At 54.1% G+C, this 17,465-nt stretch overlaps 1 protein-coding gene across 1 annotated transcript in view; it reads left to right on the top strand.

Moving 5' to 3' along the window:
- The window catches only part of NRG2 (neuregulin 2), a 267,820-nt gene extending 250,355 nt beyond the window's left edge, over positions 1–17,465 (top strand). Inside the window, exons 7-11 of the mRNA XM_030927679.1 lie at positions 8,538–8,640; positions 11,279–11,402; positions 11,742–11,869; positions 12,469–12,696; positions 15,565–17,465. Coding sequence (XP_030783539.1) covers positions 8,538–8,640; positions 11,279–11,402; positions 11,742–11,869; positions 12,469–12,696; positions 15,565–16,330 — 1,349 coding nt within the window. The 3' untranslated portion in view covers positions 16,331–17,465. The remainder of the gene's footprint in view (positions 1–8,537; positions 8,641–11,278; positions 11,403–11,741; positions 11,870–12,468; positions 12,697–15,564) is intronic.

Below are 17,465 nucleotides of genomic sequence, written 5' to 3'. Positions count from 1 at the left end.
TTTTTATTTGGGGCCTAAGAGCAGTTCCTTCCAGCACCACCAGGTGGGGGTGGAGCAGAATGAAAAGCCTCTGGCCGGCCATCGATTCTGCTTGAGGACCAGGGGTCCGCTGGCTTGCAAGGCCTGTCCCCAGTCACCCATCCCATCCTGCAGAGCAGGCTAGGCCACTGCTTGCCACCACCCCCCGCCCGCCACCTCCTCTTCTCCAGGGAGGACAGCTGGGCCCAAAGAGGAGTTTGGAGCCGAATGTCCATATGACACTGGATACTGGGAGGTAGAACTCTGGGAGGTGCTGAAGGTGGGATCCAGGGGACCATGTAGGTAGCCCTTGGAGAAAAGGGGTTTGGGGATTTAGGTCTCAGGGTGGAGAAATGATCCTTCCCAGTCCTCCTCAGACCACAGCACAAAAGGTCAGCAAGTTACTCCCCACCCCAACCCCACAGGGGCGTAGAGACCCCTGGGGGATGGAAGCTGCTTGGCCCAGATGGTCAACTATCTTAATAGAGTGTGGGAGGCCAAGGAGGAAGGGCAGAGTCTGTGGGCAGGACATGTGGCCCAACAGAATTCTCTAGAACGCAGGCTCTGCAATTATTTCAGAGTCATACCCAGCCCTGAGTGCAGGACTGTAGAGCAGGAGGGGCCTCAGGAGAAGGCAGAGCCCAGGCAGAGCTGGGGGCCAGGTGAGAGAGACAGTGGGGCAATATTCCTCTTGGCAGAGAGCCTCCCAGGCTTGTGGGACTGTTCTGGACGGGGAGTCCCAGCCTGTCCTGAATCAGAGCAGCCGAGCCTCCGGAACTCGGGCCGCTATCCAAGGCCTCTCTGCCAGCTGCGCTGCTTCAGCTTTCAGCCTAAATCTGCTAGGAAGGTCAGCAGGGTCCCAGGAGCCCAGAAAAGAGCCTGCAAAGGCAGTCCAGGCCCTTCTGCCTAGTGTGTTCAGTAGCTTGACTGTTACCTTTTCATAAAGGATTTATGCTCTTCAAGCACTTTCCCAGAGAGCACTTCATGTACTGCTCTAGCAGATAATTACTGAAAAGGTAGTGTAAAGTGCTGGCTTAAGTCTTCAGGCTTCGGATTCAAAGAGACCTCAGTAAAAATGCCAGCTGCTGAGCTTACTAGCTCTGGGGCCTCTTTAACTTCTCAATTTGTTTTCTCATCTGTAAAATGGGGATGATGACATTTATGCCTGTGGGGTTACTGTGAGGATGAAATGAACTGCTGCATATGAAGGGCTTAGCAGAGAGCCTGCCATTGTGATTGGAGTGCAATTTAGTACCTCTCCCAGCTACAGCTGGTATGGGGGTGGTGGGCAGCATCAGGCCCCTACAGGCTGACTCCCAGCACATCCTGAGCAAAGTGTCCAACCTTCACACCCTGCCCAGATAGCATCTAGACCAGGTTATCTTTTGCAGAGATCAAGGAAAGAGCCTGTGACTGCAATAGCACATTGAAGCTTCTCTTTCTTCCACAAACAGCCCCTCCGCTCCCCATAGGTCAAAGCTTGTCCATCTTTATGTCCCCATGTAAAAGAGCACACATACTTGTACACACAAGCACAAACGTGTGAGCACAGGCTCATACATGCACACACAATCATGTTATTACACACCTGCACACATGTGCAAACCCATGAGCATGTGCTCACACCTGCACGCACATGTGCAAACACAGGAGTTCATGCTCACATCTGTACACACATCTGCCTCCTTGTCCAGGCACCCTATGACTGTATGTCATGGGACATGTCCAGGATGAAGAATTTGCATATTGTCTGGTAAGCACAGCCCTGTCAGGAGTCCAGCATCAGGTTGCCATGGTTACTGGTCAATATGCAAATTTCTGGTTAATAGGACCTTCCTGTGCCTCAGTGGTGCCACTCCACCCTCACTGAGTGGCAGCCAATGAACATAATGAGTGGGAAGGTCTTCTCTTTGCTGGGGCGGACACAGCCATAGGCCCCTCATGTTCCATCCCACGCTTCCCAGTGATAAAGCTGCCTACCCAGTGACTGGCCAAGCCCTCAGTGACCCCACCAATCATGCCAGCCACCACTCTAAACAGTACTGGCCTTTGACTCAAACAGGAGGCCAGTTAGGAGCCCTAGAAGCTGCAGCTGCTACTATTCGGTTCCCAGAGGAGTGACACAGAAGAAAACACTTAAAGAGCTTTGGGAGCCCTGCTCACTTCTCCAGATGGTCATTGTCCTCGGCAATACCCGGCCAGGCCTGCCCAGAAACTCAGTGGGCAGGAAAGCCATCGCTTAGCACCAAGGGACCAAAGAATCTGGTCTCCAGTCTCCCTTCTGCCTCCTAATTTGCTGTGTGACCTTGGGAAAGTGTCCTAGCATCACTGGGCCTCAGCTGCCTCATCTAATATAACCACCTCGTCGGAAAGTGGGGCCCAGACCAGCTCTATGAACCCAATCCTCTTTGCATACCAGGTGTTGTGGTCAACCTGGGCTATTCTCTTAGGGCAGCAGGGCTAGATATCCAAATAATGTGAGCTTTGCAGCTGCCTGAAGGGTCCCTGGGCCACAGAATTAACTACTCAGTGAGAGGTACACCAGGGTTCTTTGAGAATTGTCAAGTTTGTGCTGTCTACTCAGCACGCCTGACCAGCCCTGGGACACCCTGGAAAGGAGTGGACAAACTATACTTAGGGCAACTTTTTCCTGCCTCCAAGCAGTCAGAGTGGGACTGCAAAGAAACCAAAACGTCCAGGTCACTCCCCAACCTAGGATTTAATAGCTGTACAAGAAGGGCTTGTGTCTAGAAGGGCTAGGAGTAATGAATGCTTCATTGGTGTGGTCTCTGCATGGAACTGGGGGGTTGAAGCCCCAGGATCTTCCTCCAGGTTCTTTAGTCAGAGCCATCACAGTCCCTGGCTCGGAGCCACCCTGCTCTCCCGCCCTTTTCCAAATGCAGAACCCTCTGGAATCCCTATCAGGAAGTAGACGAGAGGTCCAGGGATGGATAATGCGTAGGACTTCCTGCAGATTGCCACGTGCTCGCCTTCCTCCAAGGCAGATGACAATATCAGACACAGTGTCACACCCTCCCTGGATCTAATGGAGCTGACTATGCACCTGGGGAAGCCAGAGAGTGAGCAAATCCAGGCTAGGAGGAGTGGGGCCCTGCACGCATGCTGAGCTCATGCCTTCCAGGCTTGTTCACATCTTCCTCTAGCTGTGTGCAAGCACTTTGGACAGACAAGGAAACAGGGATTATGGCTTACCCACATCCACATAGTGAATTAGGGATGAAACTGAGACTCCAGCCTGTAGACCGATGCTGGCTGCTACGTTAGAATGGTAGGTGAGCTTTTTAAAAACACTGTTGAGATTTCTGGGCTCCCACCTCAGAGCCAGATTTCCTCAGTCTGGACAATTCAGAAGCTCAGCCAGGTTTGCAAACCTCCCGGGATCCTATGCCCCAGCCTGATGCCCACGTAACAGATAAGAGACTGAGACTTAACTAGATTGGTATCACTCAGGGTGGCACAGCAGTAGGTCAGTGCAGAGCTGACCCTTGAGTCAGGGTCCTTTTATTTAACCCTTCAATGATGTGGGGGTCTCCATCCCAGGGTCCTGAAATCACACATTCAAAACACGATCCCACTTCCAAGACTGTCATTTGTCCACCATTTGAGGAGCTCAGACATTCTACAAGTGAACCCACTTGTCTATTCCTGTGAATTGCAGTTTGCTCTTCTCGGTAGTGAAATCAGGCTCAGGCACCATGACTCAGCCCTGTAGGCTTCTAGGGTGTTGGGGTGTCAAGTAGAGAAGTGACCTGCTATCTGGAGCCTCATCCTCTTCCTCTTCCTGCTCCCTCCCACAGACTCTGAGGCTCCCCACCCGGGCTCCCAGTAGGTAGACAGGCCAGCTTGGCCTGTGGGGCAGAGCAGGGACATGGGGCAAGTCTGGGGACCTCATGCCTGCACTCTGAACAAAACAAAAAATAGGGCCCCCAACGAGGCAGCTGGGCAAGCTGTCTGCAGGAAGGCTTGAGAGTTGAGAGTGCTAAAGGCCTGGCACTGACCGCTGGGAGGAGCAGGGGAGCTCCTGAGACCCCACCCCCACTTACCTTTCCTCCCAGGGACATTTGCCAACTGACTCTTGTGCCTCTGCCTCCCCACTAGGTACTAACCCCACAGCTCATCTCTAAAGAGCCTACCCTGCCTGCTGTTTCTAACATCTCCTCTCTCTACCCTCCTTGGGGCTCTTGGGGACTGGGTGTCAGGGAAGGAGCTCAGGAGGCTGGGAGGGGACACTACTAACCTGCTTTCACCTCGCAGGCTGGCTGCCCGGTGTCTGAGGAGTCCTGACCAACGTTTCTGTCTCTCTCTCTCCCCCTGTCCCTGTCCCCCTGTCTCTCTCCCTCCACCCCTCCCTTTCTGACCCTCCTCTCTTCTGCACTGCCAGAGCACCTTGGATTTGAATTAAAGGGTATGAAACCTCTGTGTGTCACTCAGCACCATCTGCGTGGCCCCTCTTCACAGCCTCCGATGCCATGTGTGCTGAATGTTTGGTTTCCTTTCCAAAAAATGGAAAAGGGATGATTCCAAAAATCTCTCCTGGCCCCATCAAGATGTCCTATCATAAACTACGTTGATTTAGCAGGAGACGAAAGAAGCTCATGAACAACAGGGCACTCAGGGGTTCGGACCGTGGCCCTCAGTGTACAGTAGCATCCCTCACATAGGGGAGATCTATTGCTAGGAAGGCTCAGAGGGGAGGGCCCTCTCCTGAGCTGAGTGCAGCCCCACAGGCTGGCTGGACAAGAGACAGGCCCCATGTGTGAACATGGCCCCTTGAAGGGCTGGTGTCCAGGAACCACAGAAGCCTGGTTTCGAGAGTTGTGCAGAGAGGCATCCCTTTCCATTTGACTTTAGTCTTCTTTCCTTGCCCCATTTCCATGTCCATTGCTTTTCATCCTGCACCAGGCCAGCAGCTGATAACTCTATTTGCCTCCGTCCCTTCCCTGTGTCTGTCTGCCCGGCTTTGCCATCTGCTTGAGGCTGTCATTCCCTCCATGATGTGACCCCACATTGGCAAGACCAGCCGGGGTCTGGGTTGGGCTGGCCTCTAGGACCTGCCCCTTGTCTCTCAGCTCAGAATCTTAAATGTGTCCTCCTGCCACCTGCTACTACCACCCTCTGGCCCCTGGAAGACTCCTTGGGCTAGAAGGGACTTTAAGGGGTTAGTGTTTCTGGCTCTCTGGCTTTGTGCCGGGAGGTTCATCCATAGTCTCAAGTGTCCAGGCATATGACAACAGGAGAGAGGCAGGGGCTCAGAAGGTGGGGGCTGCGGTGGGGTGGGATCTCAGACGTAGTACAGAGCCTACCATTATGGAAAGGCTGCTCTTGTGGCTGATTTGGGGAGGCCTCCTAGCACCACCACCTATCCTCTATCAGCTGTTCTCAGTAGAAGATAGATTGCAAAGTTTGTGTGTAAGAGTGCATCCGTCTATAGCAACTGGCTGTGATGGGGTGGTGGGAGAGGCATTGAGTCTATGTGGGGTCTGTGATGGTGGCAGGGTGCACAGGGGTGAATCTGCAGGTACGTGTGTGTTGTTGAGAGTATATACCTTGGGAGGTTTTTCAGGGCAGAACGGCAGCAGGTAGAGGGGCTGTGGAATGCCTTTGTGTCAAGGGTTGAACACTGTGCAGGTGGAACTGTGAGTGCATGGAGATGAGTATGAGTGTGCACATATGTCAGTGTCTATAAGGCTGGTCTGTATATTCACCCACTCACCAATGCAACAAACATCTATGGAACAGAATTTACCTGACACACAGTCCCTGCCCTCCTGGGCTCACATTCACAGGTGACAAGCAAACAGGAAAGACATCAGGTGGTGTTCAGTGATGCACAGAAAATAAAATGAGGTAATGGGATAGTGCCTGGCTGGAGTGGGGTGCTAGTGTAGCTAAGTGGTCAGGGAAGTCTTAACTGAGGAGGTGACATCTGCTTTAAGACCTGGTGAAAAGTGGCCAACCTTGCAAACAACCAGGGGGGAGTCCTGCAGAGGGCGGCACAGCAGGTATAGAGATCGTGTGGTTGGAGTGGGCTTGCCTTGTTCAGTGGATGGAGAGACTTCCAGCAGCTCTGAAGCACAGTGAACACAGGGAGAGGACCACAGATGAGATCCAAAAGGAAGGCTGGGACCAAGCAGCTGGGGGCCTCAGAGGCCATGGTAAGGCTTTGGGTTGCATTCGAATCTCAGTGGGAAACCATCTTGAGTTTCTAAACAGGGGAGTAAAATGATCTGCTTTATGGCTGTAAATAAATGTAGCTTTGGATGGACAATAGCCTGGGCTGGGGGCAGGGTGGGGAGGAGTGGAAGCAGAAAGACCTGTCAGAAGGTGACCATCTCCAGGTGAGAGGTGACACCATCCTGGACTAAGTTGGAAGCAATGGAAATGGTAAGGCTCAATCAGACCCAGGATCTACTTGGGAAGAGGAGCTGCGAGGACTTGCAGCTGGATCTGGCATCAGGGTAGGTGGGAAGAAAGGGAGTAATCAAGAATGAGCCCAAGGTATGGGCCCTGAGCAACAGGAAAAGTGGTGCTGCACCCATGAGCTGGAAAGCGTTGAAGAAGAGTTTGGAAAGAGGGTAAGGAAGCAGGGGTTCTGTTTGGTCATGACCCTTGGATGCATGAGTCTGGAGCCCAACATGGCCCAAGCAGGATGCAACTGATTAAATACCCGCAGAGAAAAGGACATGAATAGCAAGCAGAAAGGGAACACAGATGACTCCAATAGGAAAAATGCTCAACCTCACTCATGAGTGAAATGGAAATAAAAACTACACTGAGACAGCACAGTTCACCCCCTGGACTGGCAAACTCAACAAGTCTGATAACAGCATGGAGTGAGGGGAACCAGTCCTGTCATCCATGTCTGATGGGACAGAGGCTGCCAATAGGTGCAGACTCAATGGAGGGCCATCTGGCACAATCAGACTTCAGGGAGCAGTCAGGGCAGGACATATAAATTTGAGAGTCTGCAAATAGATGGTATTTAAAGTCTGAGTCTGAGTTAAATCACTAAGGGAGAGAGGGCAGGTGCAGGAAAAAAAGAAACCTGAGCCCAGGCCCTTCTACCTTCCCAGCTAGTAGAAGAGAAGAAAGCATGGCTAAGACAGAGACAGGTCAGCCAGTGAAGTAGGAGGGAGAAAACCATTCCAAAGCCCAGGGGGAGTGGGCCCTAGAAGGAGGGGTCAGCTGGGAAGGAAGCAAGTGGCCTCAGGACTTGGTGGCCTGGAGGTTGTTGGTGCCTGTGACCAGAGTGGTCTCAGAGGAGTGATGGAGACACATGCCTGACTGTGAGGCAGGTGAATGGGGCGTGAGAGCTAGAGCCAGGGCTGTGGGCACAGAGCCAAGAGATGGGGACCTAGGGTGGAGGTCTGGTTGTTTACAACTCGATCTGACTGTGTGCCAGTGGGCATGGCCGTGTGTATGCACCTGTGGCTGGAGCGTGTGTTAACTGTGTGTGCATATGTTTGTGCAGGTGTGTGTGTGAGTGAAGGGTCTGTCTGGGAATCAGGCATAGTTAGAAATATCTGTGTGTCTGGAGGGTTTGTAGCCCTGGGTGTTTCCTGGTGTGTACACCTTTGCCGCAGTATATGCTGCAAGCCCAAGAGGTTAGCGACATTTCTCAGGGCTCCGCCAAGGCATTCAGGTCCAGCCTCCACTTCCCCCTGAGCTGGGAGGAGGGCACAGTGTGGAGGGACCAGCCAGCAGGTGTGGTGTGCAGGGGTGGGGTCTCTGGGCTGTAGCCTTGACTGTAGCTAGCGCTGTCACCTTTTACTTTTTCTTCCTCCTGGCTTTCTCTGTTTTAGAAGGATGGGGGTTGCCCCAGTATCAGCAGAGGGTAAAGAGGACAGTTGGCCTTTGGGAGGGCTTTGAGGCCCAGCCTAGCTCAGCTCCTCAGCAAGGGTGGGGGCTGTTCCTTGCATACCAGTACTTTCCTAGATGCTAGGGGTCTGTGGTGCCACTGGCGGGCTTCTCACAAGCAGAGACAGCAGGCCTGGTGTGGGCCAGAGCCACACCCTGACCAGGCTGCAGGGGTAAACAAAGGCATTCCCATGATCACTACCATGAAAAACAACTCCTCTTGGCCCACCAAGGTTCTTTGCAGCTACCAGGCCATTGTGGAGCACGGCAGGGTTGCCTGCCAGACTGGGCTGTCCTCCCCTGCTCTACAGCCTCGGGAGCTTTGCCTCCACTCCATCCCTTCCCATTCCCCTGCATTTTCCACTCATGTGCTCTGGGCAGGCATGGGGCTTGGGGAGGGGAACTCAGGGGGAGTTGTGTGTGACCAGATCCATGGGTGGGTGGGAGCTGTAGGGGAGTGGAAGGCAAAAGAGAGCGTGCAGGAGGGAAGGAACTGGCTGGGGAGAGAAGGAATGGAAAGGAGCTGGGCAGGACCTGAGCTGGGGAGAGCCTATGGCTTTGGGGGCAAAGGGGTCTCTGCACCACTATCCCCACGGGGTCTGCCTCCTGCACCACCCCTCACATCCCCCCTACCTCTGCAGAAGCCGAAGAGCTGTACCAGAAGAGGGTGCTGACTATCACGGGCATCTGCGTGGCTCTGCTGGTCGTGGGCATCGTCTGTGTGGTGGCCTACTGCAAGACCAAGTGAGTGTCAGGCACTCGGGCTGGGGACAGGCCAAGCCAAGGGATGGGCCTCCAAGAATGTTTGTGAAGGAGGCTCTCCTCCCCCACTCCACTGGAGGCCTCTACACCCTCCTAGGCCCCAAATACCCCTCAGGGGCCTCCGTAGCTGGGTAGGTGTGGGGCCAAAGAAGTAGAGGCAGAGGGTTGGGGAGACAGGCCCCAGGGCACTGACGAAGAATGGCCGCAAGCACAGGCTTTGGAAGAAGACAAATCTGGGTTCAAATCTAGCTCTGCTATTTCCCATGTAACTTGAGCAAATTGATGGTTCCTCATGGGAATGATCCTGGTATGTACCTCAAAGGACACTGTGAGAACCTGAGCAGGAGCATGCAGCTGACCCCACAGGCTCCTGGAGCAGGCGCCCTGTCAAGTGGGCAGGCACTGGGTAGTGTTGTGGAGGAGCGCAGAGAGGACAGCTACATTCCCAAAGAAAGACAGACACCTCAAAGCACTGCCTGACCCCACCTTGGGAGCAATCAACACAAGAGGACAGAGAAGGCGGGGTTGGGCCCCCTCTGGGCAGAGGAGAGGTAGGGGCAGAACCTTGGGGCAAGGAGAATAAGGGAACAGAGAGGGAGCCGGGCAGTCCAAGCTAAAAGACAGCACAGATGAGGGTCATCTGTACTCCCGGAGCATGAGCAGCCCAGACCAGCTGGAGCAAAGGGCCACAGACAGGAAAAAAGAGGGCATGAGTCTAAAAGGATAGCTGGGACCCAGATGGCACCATAGGGTCTTGGATGCCGAGCTAGGGAGCCTGGATTTATCCAACAAAGGCACATCTATAGCCTTTGTTGGATAAACCCAAACTCCCTAGCTCGGCATCCAAGGCCCTATAACCTTCTGATGTGCTGAAAGATGACAGGTTTGTAACAACTGTTCATATCTGGAAAGCAAGGGTCTGGACTGGACAGAGCTAACATTCTGGGGACTGAGCCCCTGGTCTGGACTCATGCTGCCCCATCTGTGGCATCTGAAGTCCTGCTGGCCTTGTCTTGAATGAATCCAGGACCAGAAAGTCTGGAGGAAGGTGAGGAGGGAGTTGGGGCCCAGTGAGCCCAGAGGAGACTGGGCCCAAGAGGGAAAACTGAGTCCAAGAATTGGAGAAAAATTAAGCTGCCTGTCCTGCCCCCAATGCATTTACTCACTTCTTCAACAAACATTCATTCAGTGCTTGCTGGACACCAGGCCCTGCCTCAGGCATATGGCCGGTGCTCTGAGCAAGTGGTCCAGTGTCATGGGACACCTTTTAGAGGCACCTAACCTTGGCTGGGGAGCAGGAAGGGTTTCCCTGAGGAAGCAGCATTTAGGCCAGGGCCTGAGAGGTAAACAAGAGTTAGCATGTGAAGAGGAGAGATATTCCAGGTGAATGGCCTGGCATGCGCAAAGGCCAGGAGGCCAGAGAGGGCAGGGCATAGTGGGGGATCAGCAACAAGCTCACCACAGAGGCAGCTAGCTGGGGTGCCGGGTGGGCAGCGAGAGACAGGGCTGGGAGAGAATCAGGACACTAAGGCCCAATAAAGGGGTTTTATTTTCATTTTTGCAGGTACTTAGTAGGTGTATATGTTTATAGGGTACATGAGATATTTTGAAACAGGCATGCAATGCATAATAATCATATCATATATTCTATTCATCCCCCCAAGAATTTATCCTTTGTGACCTTGAGCAAACTGATGGGTCCTCATGGACTTTTGTGTTACAAGCAATCTGGTTATACTCTTTTAAATGTACAATTAAATTATTATTGACTATAGTCACCCCATATGCTATCGAATACTAGGTCTCTTTCCTTCTTTCTAACTAGTTTTTGTACCCATGAACCATCCCCACCTCCCTCCCAACCACCCACTTCCCTTCCCAACCTCTGGTAACCATCCTCCTACTCTCTATCTCCATGAGTTCACAATGAAGGGTCTTAAACAGGGGAGGGACATGATTAGATTTAATATCAAATAAATCGAGCATTTAATATGTGCCAATCTGAAGTAGTCCCACAGGCCCTGACTCCCTAGCCACAGCACCCGTTTTATTTTCTTCATGGCACTTTATTGAAAATATCTAGTTCATTTCTTTGTTTATGTGTTAACCATCTGCTCCCTCTACTGGCCTGCAAGTTTCAGGAGGATGGATTCCCTATCTACCTATCTATCTTCTCTGCTTCAAAACAGTGTCTGGCACATAGTGACAACTCAATAAATACCAAATGAATGAATGAGGGAGAGAGAGGGAGTCAGCACTGTGCTTGAATATTTCATATACTTTTAATCATCAATAGTCTTTGGAACGGATAAATGATCATCCTGTCTTACAGATGAGGAAAGTGAAACGTGGAGAGCTTAAGTAACTTGCCCGGGGTTGCATAGCTAGAAAGGAGCAAAGTTCTACTCTCTGGGCAGGGCCAAAGCTCACTGCCACGACGCTCAGGTCCTGTTGGATTCAGGTGGTGGTGATGCTGCAGGGCAGCTTGAGTACAGGGGAGAGCAGTAGCCATGGCCGCCCTGGGCAGGGGGAAAAGCTGTTTCCCTAGAGAGATAGCTAGGGAAGTTCATCATTGGCGAGTGGGGGGAATGCCAGTCTCACCTTCCCTTCCCTTGTGCAGAAAACAGCGGAAGCAGATGCACAACCACCTCCGGCAGAACATGTGCCCGGCCCACCAGAACCGGAGCTTGGCCAATGGGCCCAGCCACCCCCGGCTGGACCCAGAGGAAATCCAGATGGCAGATGTGAGTGGCTTCTGAGCCCCCTTCTGAGCCCTCAGTGGACAGCCAGCCTTCTCATGCCCCCTGCAAGGATGGGCCAGGGCAGCAGCCAGCCTGTCCCATGGCCAGCCTTGCCTGCTAGGCACTGCCTCATCAGGATGGCTGGCCTTGCTTTGCTCACTTCCATAAGGAAGGGGTGGGGGTTGATTTGCTGGAGCCATCGCTGCCCCAACATCAAGTCACTGTCACCCAGTGGGTCTCCCCAACCAGGAGCTCAGTCAGTGCTCATCACTTCCCTGTCCCCAACAAGAAAGAGTTGATTTGGTCCCCAATCACTAACTCTCACCCAACTGTCTGTTCCAGTATATTTCCAAGAACGTGCCAGCCACAGACCATGTCATCAGGAGAGAAACTGAGACCACCTTCTCTGGGAGCCACTCCTGTTCTCCTTCTCACCACTGCTCCACAGCCACGCCCACCTCCAGCCACAGGTAGGCACCACCAAGGCCCATGGAAACCTATAGACTCAAAAACTTCATCGGGCGCAAAGTGCCCACTTACTCCGACATCCAGAACTATTCAATACCCTCCCCTGAGTTTGTCACAGGAATCACAGCACACCTTAGCCTCCTCTCCAGAATTGCAGAGGCCAGTCCACACAGCACAAAGGCTCAGACAGCTCAAAAATAACATGGCTGGCTCCCTTCTTCCCTGGGAGCACCAGGAAATAGTCAGGGCCCTCACATACTGGCCCCTGGGGCTGGGCTTCTGAGCTAGATAGCTAAGGACCACGGTGGCGGTAGGGTCCCAGACAGGAGGTCTAAGGTAAGGCTCGGGGGAGGCTGGTTGCAGGGAGGAAAGAAATGGGTCTCTGCACATTACAGCTCACCCATGCATGGGACCCCAGCCCTCCTTCTTCCAATACTGGGGTTGGGCATTTGCAACAATCCACATCACCCCAGAGTGGAGAAGGGCATTGAGCTAAGGGAGCTCGAGGTGGAAGAGGAGCCAAGGAGGTCCATGGAACCACACCTGCTGGGCAGCCCTGCCCCTTCCTGACCCCTCGTCTCACCCCATTTGGCTTTCCCAGACACGAGAGCCACACGTGGAGCCTGGAACGTTCTGAGAGCCTGACTTCCGACTCTCAGTCGGGGATCATGCTATCATCAGTGGGTACCAGCAAATGCAACAGCCCAGCATGTGTGGAGGCCCGGGCAAGGCGGGCAGCAGCCTACAACCTGGAGGAGCGGCGCAGGGCCACCGTGCCACCTTACCATGACTCCGTGGACTCCCTTCGCGACTCCCCACACAGCGAGAGGTCAGTTCCTACCCCCTGGCCTATGCCCAGCCCACTTAGCCAGAGAGCTGGCACCACTGGCCCAAGGCTGACCCTAAGGGCCCCTCAGAAACATTCCAAAGAGTCTAATCTCCATTTTTCAGATGGGAAAACAAGGTCCTGGAAAAGGTGAAATGGCCTGCTCAGAGCCATCAGCATGTTAATGACAGACTGGGACTAGAGTTCGGCCAGTGGACCCTGGTGGACAGTGACCATCTAATTTAATTGTCCTCCCAGGACACTTTTCACACTAGAAAAAGGACATTATTAATAGTTACACTGGAACATCAAGAACAAACAGGGAGCTGGGTGTGGTGGCTCACACCTGTAATCCCAGCACTTTGGGAGGCCAAGGGGGATGGATCACCTGAGGTCAGGAGTTTGAGACTAGTCTGGCCAACATGGCGAAACCCCCATCTTTACTAAAAATACAAAAATTAGCCGGGCATGGTGGCACATGCCTGTAATCACAGCTACTTGGGAGGCTGAGGCAAGAGAATCTCTTGCACCTGGGAGGCAGAGGTTGCAGTGAGCTGAGATGGCGCCACTGCACTCCAACCTCAGCAACAGAGCAAGACTCCATTTCAAAAAAAAAAAAAAAAGGAACAAACAGGGGCTATTCTGGACAAACCAGGATACATGCTAGAAGCTCCATGTCCCAGCAGGAACAGAAAGACATGAAGATGGAGTAGAATGCAGAGTGGCAGGGGAGGTTGTCTTTGAGGACACTGACCAGCACAAGATGGACATGAGCCAAGAATGATGGCAGGCCTTGGCAGTATCAGCAACAAGGTCCCACAGTTCAAGGCCTTGTTGGGTTCCTAAGCAGTGGATGCAGTAAGAACCAGGAAACGCCCCTTCTTCCCTGACTCCAAGTCAGGAGTCACAAGGGCCAGCACCCCTGCCACCTTGGTCAGCCCTGAGTGGTCCTCAGTAAGTGGGGTCTGTAGGAGGCGAGCAGGGAAAGATGAGTGGTACTAAAAACTCCAGACCAGGGAGTGGGGAGAGGAGCAGATATTCCCCTGCTCTCAACTCAGCCTACTCCATGCCAGGCCCTGTGCTGGGCAGGCCTGCCTGGAAATCCAGAAATGGCCTGCCAGGTTCCTGCTCCTGAGGAGCTCCTAGCCACAGAAACAAACCAAGGAAGCTTACAGCAGCCTATGGAAAGTGCTAAACATGACACGACAGCAGGGCAGAGAGACCCAGTCTGACTGTAGGCTCTGGGAAGCAGCCAGGTTTTCCAAGCCCAGCTCCACCTGTGTGATTTGGGGCAGCCTGATCACCTCTGTACCTTGTTCCCTCAGCTGTAGAACAGGGAGAACAATAGCTACTATGCATGGTTCAAGTGAAGGCCACCTGAGATCATGTGCACAGAGCTCTTTGCCTCATCCCTGGCATGGAGCTCATGCTCACTAGGTGTAGCTATTTATCAATCATAACCACAGCAATGAGACTCCTTAATGGGTGGTAGGAAGGGGAGAGGCAGGAGAGCAGGAAGAAAGCATTCCAGGCACCGGGAACAACTTGAGCTGTTCCAACAGAGGCACTTAAGAACAGGGCTGATGAGTGAGGTGCCTGGAACAGGGTGGGCTGTAGGGAGCAGAGGAGCTGGGCCTGAACAGGCAAGCTGAGACCAGACAGACTGACCCTGGGTGGGTAAACAGGAAGACCTGGTTCAGCAGAGCTGTGATTTTACAAGATTGCTCTGGGAACTGCATAGAGTGAAGGAGGAGAGACCCTGGGATGGACCCAGGTGACCACATGTGAACAGCTGGGCCCAGGATGGGGTGGAGAGTGTGCTTCCAGAGAAGGGAATGGGTAGGGCTTGGTGGTTAATTAGATGTGCCAGTGGGAGAGGGAAGAGGGAGGGGGTCAGGCGATGCAGAAAAAATCATAATGGGGACTCCAGGCTGGTTCCAGAGAGCAGTGAGGTGCCCAGCTGTGCAGTTTGGAAGGGAAGCATGGAGGTGGGTGGCCCCTGTCCTGAGGTGACAACGGTGGGACAGAAGGCTGATGGGCTTACAAGGGGGATGTGAGCACAAAAAGGGACAGGTACCTGGGATCCAGCCTGGGAGATACTAGCAAGGCCAGACTTCTGAAGGAGCTGGTGGTGTGGGGATGGGTCTGTAGCCACAAGCAGAGACACCTCAGTGGGATTTTGGTACTCCCCGAAGCAGGTTTTGACCTCACTACAAGAAGGAGTATTTCCCTCACTGGAGCCATCAGGGCATGGAAGGAATTGCCCCTGTGGGGCAGTGAGTCCAGGTCACAGGGGTATCTGAATGGGGACTAGTGGCTTCTGGAATTGGGCAGTATGAGTCCTGGTTCCTGCCTAGCCTCAAGTCATATCCCAGCTCTGCCAATTCTTGGCTGTGTAAATCCTGAATAAGTCACTTAAATGTTCTGAGTGTTAGTTTCCTGTGTGTAGAATGGGACTGGCGGAAGGGTCTTACAGAGCTGCCGTACTAAACCAGATGGAACATGTACTATACCCCAGCGTGAGCCTTACCCCCTTGTCGGTGAGCATTCCCACAGCAAGTGACCATTCATGGAAGCTCACCCGGGTCAGGCACAACGGCTAACACATCCCCCTCATACATCATCCCAACAGAGCTATGGAATGAACACCATGGTTAGGCCCGCGTAACAGGTAAGGAAACCGAGGCTCGGAGAGGTTTAGGAAATTGCATAAGGCCACTGACGGTTGCCGCCGTCATTCTTGCAGGCGGGGTCTCAGGCAAGGTTAAGGCACGTCTGTGTCCGCCCCTCCCACCCTACCCCACCCCCAACTCCCCCAACCCCTCCCCCGCCCGGCCTGGCCCTGGCCCATGCCTCTGCCTCTCCCCGCAGGTACGTGTCGGCCCTGACCACGCCCGCGCGCCTCTCGCCCGTGGACTTCCACTACTCGCTGGCCACGCAGGTGCCGACTTTCGAGATCACGTCCCCCAACTCGGCGCACGCCGTGTCGCTGCCGCCGGCCGCGCCCATCAGTTACCGCCTGGCGGAGCAGCAGCCGTTACTGCGGCACCCGGCGCCCCCCGGCCCGGGACCCGGGCCCGGGCCCGGCGCAGACATGCAGCGCAGCTACGACAGCTACTACTACCCCGCGGCGGGGCCCGGACCGCGGCGCGGGACCTGCGCGCTCGGCGGCAGCCTGGGCAGCCTGCCCGCCAGCCCCTTCCGCATCCCCGAGGACGACGAGTACGAGACCACGCAGGAGTGCGCGCCCCCGCCGCCGCGGCCGCGCGCGCGCGGCGCGTCCCGCAGGACGTCGGCGGGGCCCCGGCGCTGGCGCCGCTCGCGCCTCAACGGGCTGGCGGCGCAGCGCGCAAGGGCGGCGCGGGACTCGATGTCGCTGAGCAGCGGCTCGGGGGGAGGCTCGGCCTCGGCGTCGGACGACGACGCGGACGACGCGGACGGGGCGCTGGCGGCCGAGAGCACGCCTTTCCTGGGCCTGCGCGCGGCGCACGACGCGCTGCGCTCGGACTCGCCGCCACTGTGCCCGGCGGCCGACAGTAGGACTTACTACTCTCTAGACAGCCACAGCACGCGGGCCAGCAGCAGACACAGCCGCGGGCCGCCCCCGCGGGCCAAGCAGGACTCGGCGCCACTCTAGGGCCCCGCTGCGCGCCCCTCCGCCTCGCCCGTCCCACTGTCTTTAAGGAGACCAGAGACCGCCTACTGGAGAGAAAGGAGGAAAAAATAAATAAAAATATTTTTATTTTCTATAAAAGGAAAAAAGTATAACAAAATGTTTTATTTTCATTTTAGCAAAAATTGTCTTATAATACTAGCTAACGGCAAAGACGTTTTTATAGGGAAACTATTTATATGTAACATCCTGATTTACAGCTTCGGGAAAAAAAAGAAACAACAACAAAAAAAAAGAGAGATGGGCCAATTTTTTGACTCTTTAATAGAAACCTATTTTGTGGTGCCTTTTGCTGTACGCTCATCTGGGGCTCCGGGGGAGAGTTGGTTGCGGGGTGCTGGGAGTGACAGCAGGGAGAGAAGAGGCTGCGGGGTTCTGGTGGGGGCGAGGGTGGGGGGCCGTGAGGGGTTGGCCCTGAGGAAGAACTGAGGACAGAAGTAGCTTTGCTCCCAGGCGCAAGAGCTGGAGTTCCCGACCCCTGGGAGGAGAGGGCCAGGACCCTAGGCTTGGAGCTGGAGCTGGGGTAACTTCCAGGGGGAGATAAAGACACAGCTACCCGAATGGGGAAGCCCTGGCTACTCACAGCTGTTAGAGGAGGAGGGCAGAGAAAGGTCTCCCCAAGAGCCTGGGCCCAGGGAGGTGGCAGCTCTGCCAGGGGCCCAATGTTGGCGGCTCCTGTCCCCCACAGCCTCCAGGACGCCCCTCCGTCCTCTGCAGCACCTTCGTTTACAGGTCGTCTTTTCTATTTTACACCTGCATGTCCTTTGCATTTCAGATTCTTTAGATTGGATGCATGGTCACGCTGGGACCGAGAAGAGCCACTCGACAGTGTATTCCCCTTTTAGCAATAAAGTAACACCATTTCCTTCTCACAGGCTGCCTCCCAGCCCCCAACCCACCTGTGACTTCCACTCGTCTCCAGTCCTGCCCTCCCACCCCCAAAAACTGGGTCCACTGCTAATTTGTCAAAAAGGTAATTGTTTAAAAAAAAAATTCCAAACAGAAACAAATGGGAATCCTGTCCTGAAATGTCTGAACACCTGACTGTTGACACTTGAACATTTTTATATTATAAATAAAATCAGAAATAACTCCTGTT

Source organism: Rhinopithecus roxellana, chromosome 3, assembly GCF_007565055.1.
Source record: "Rhinopithecus roxellana isolate Shanxi Qingling chromosome 3, ASM756505v1, whole genome shotgun sequence".
NCBI classification, from domain to species: Eukaryota; Metazoa; Chordata; class Mammalia; order Primates; family Cercopithecidae; genus Rhinopithecus; species Rhinopithecus roxellana.
Note: the sequence above shows the minus strand (reverse complement) of the source record. Positions and strands in the feature narration are given on the sequence as shown.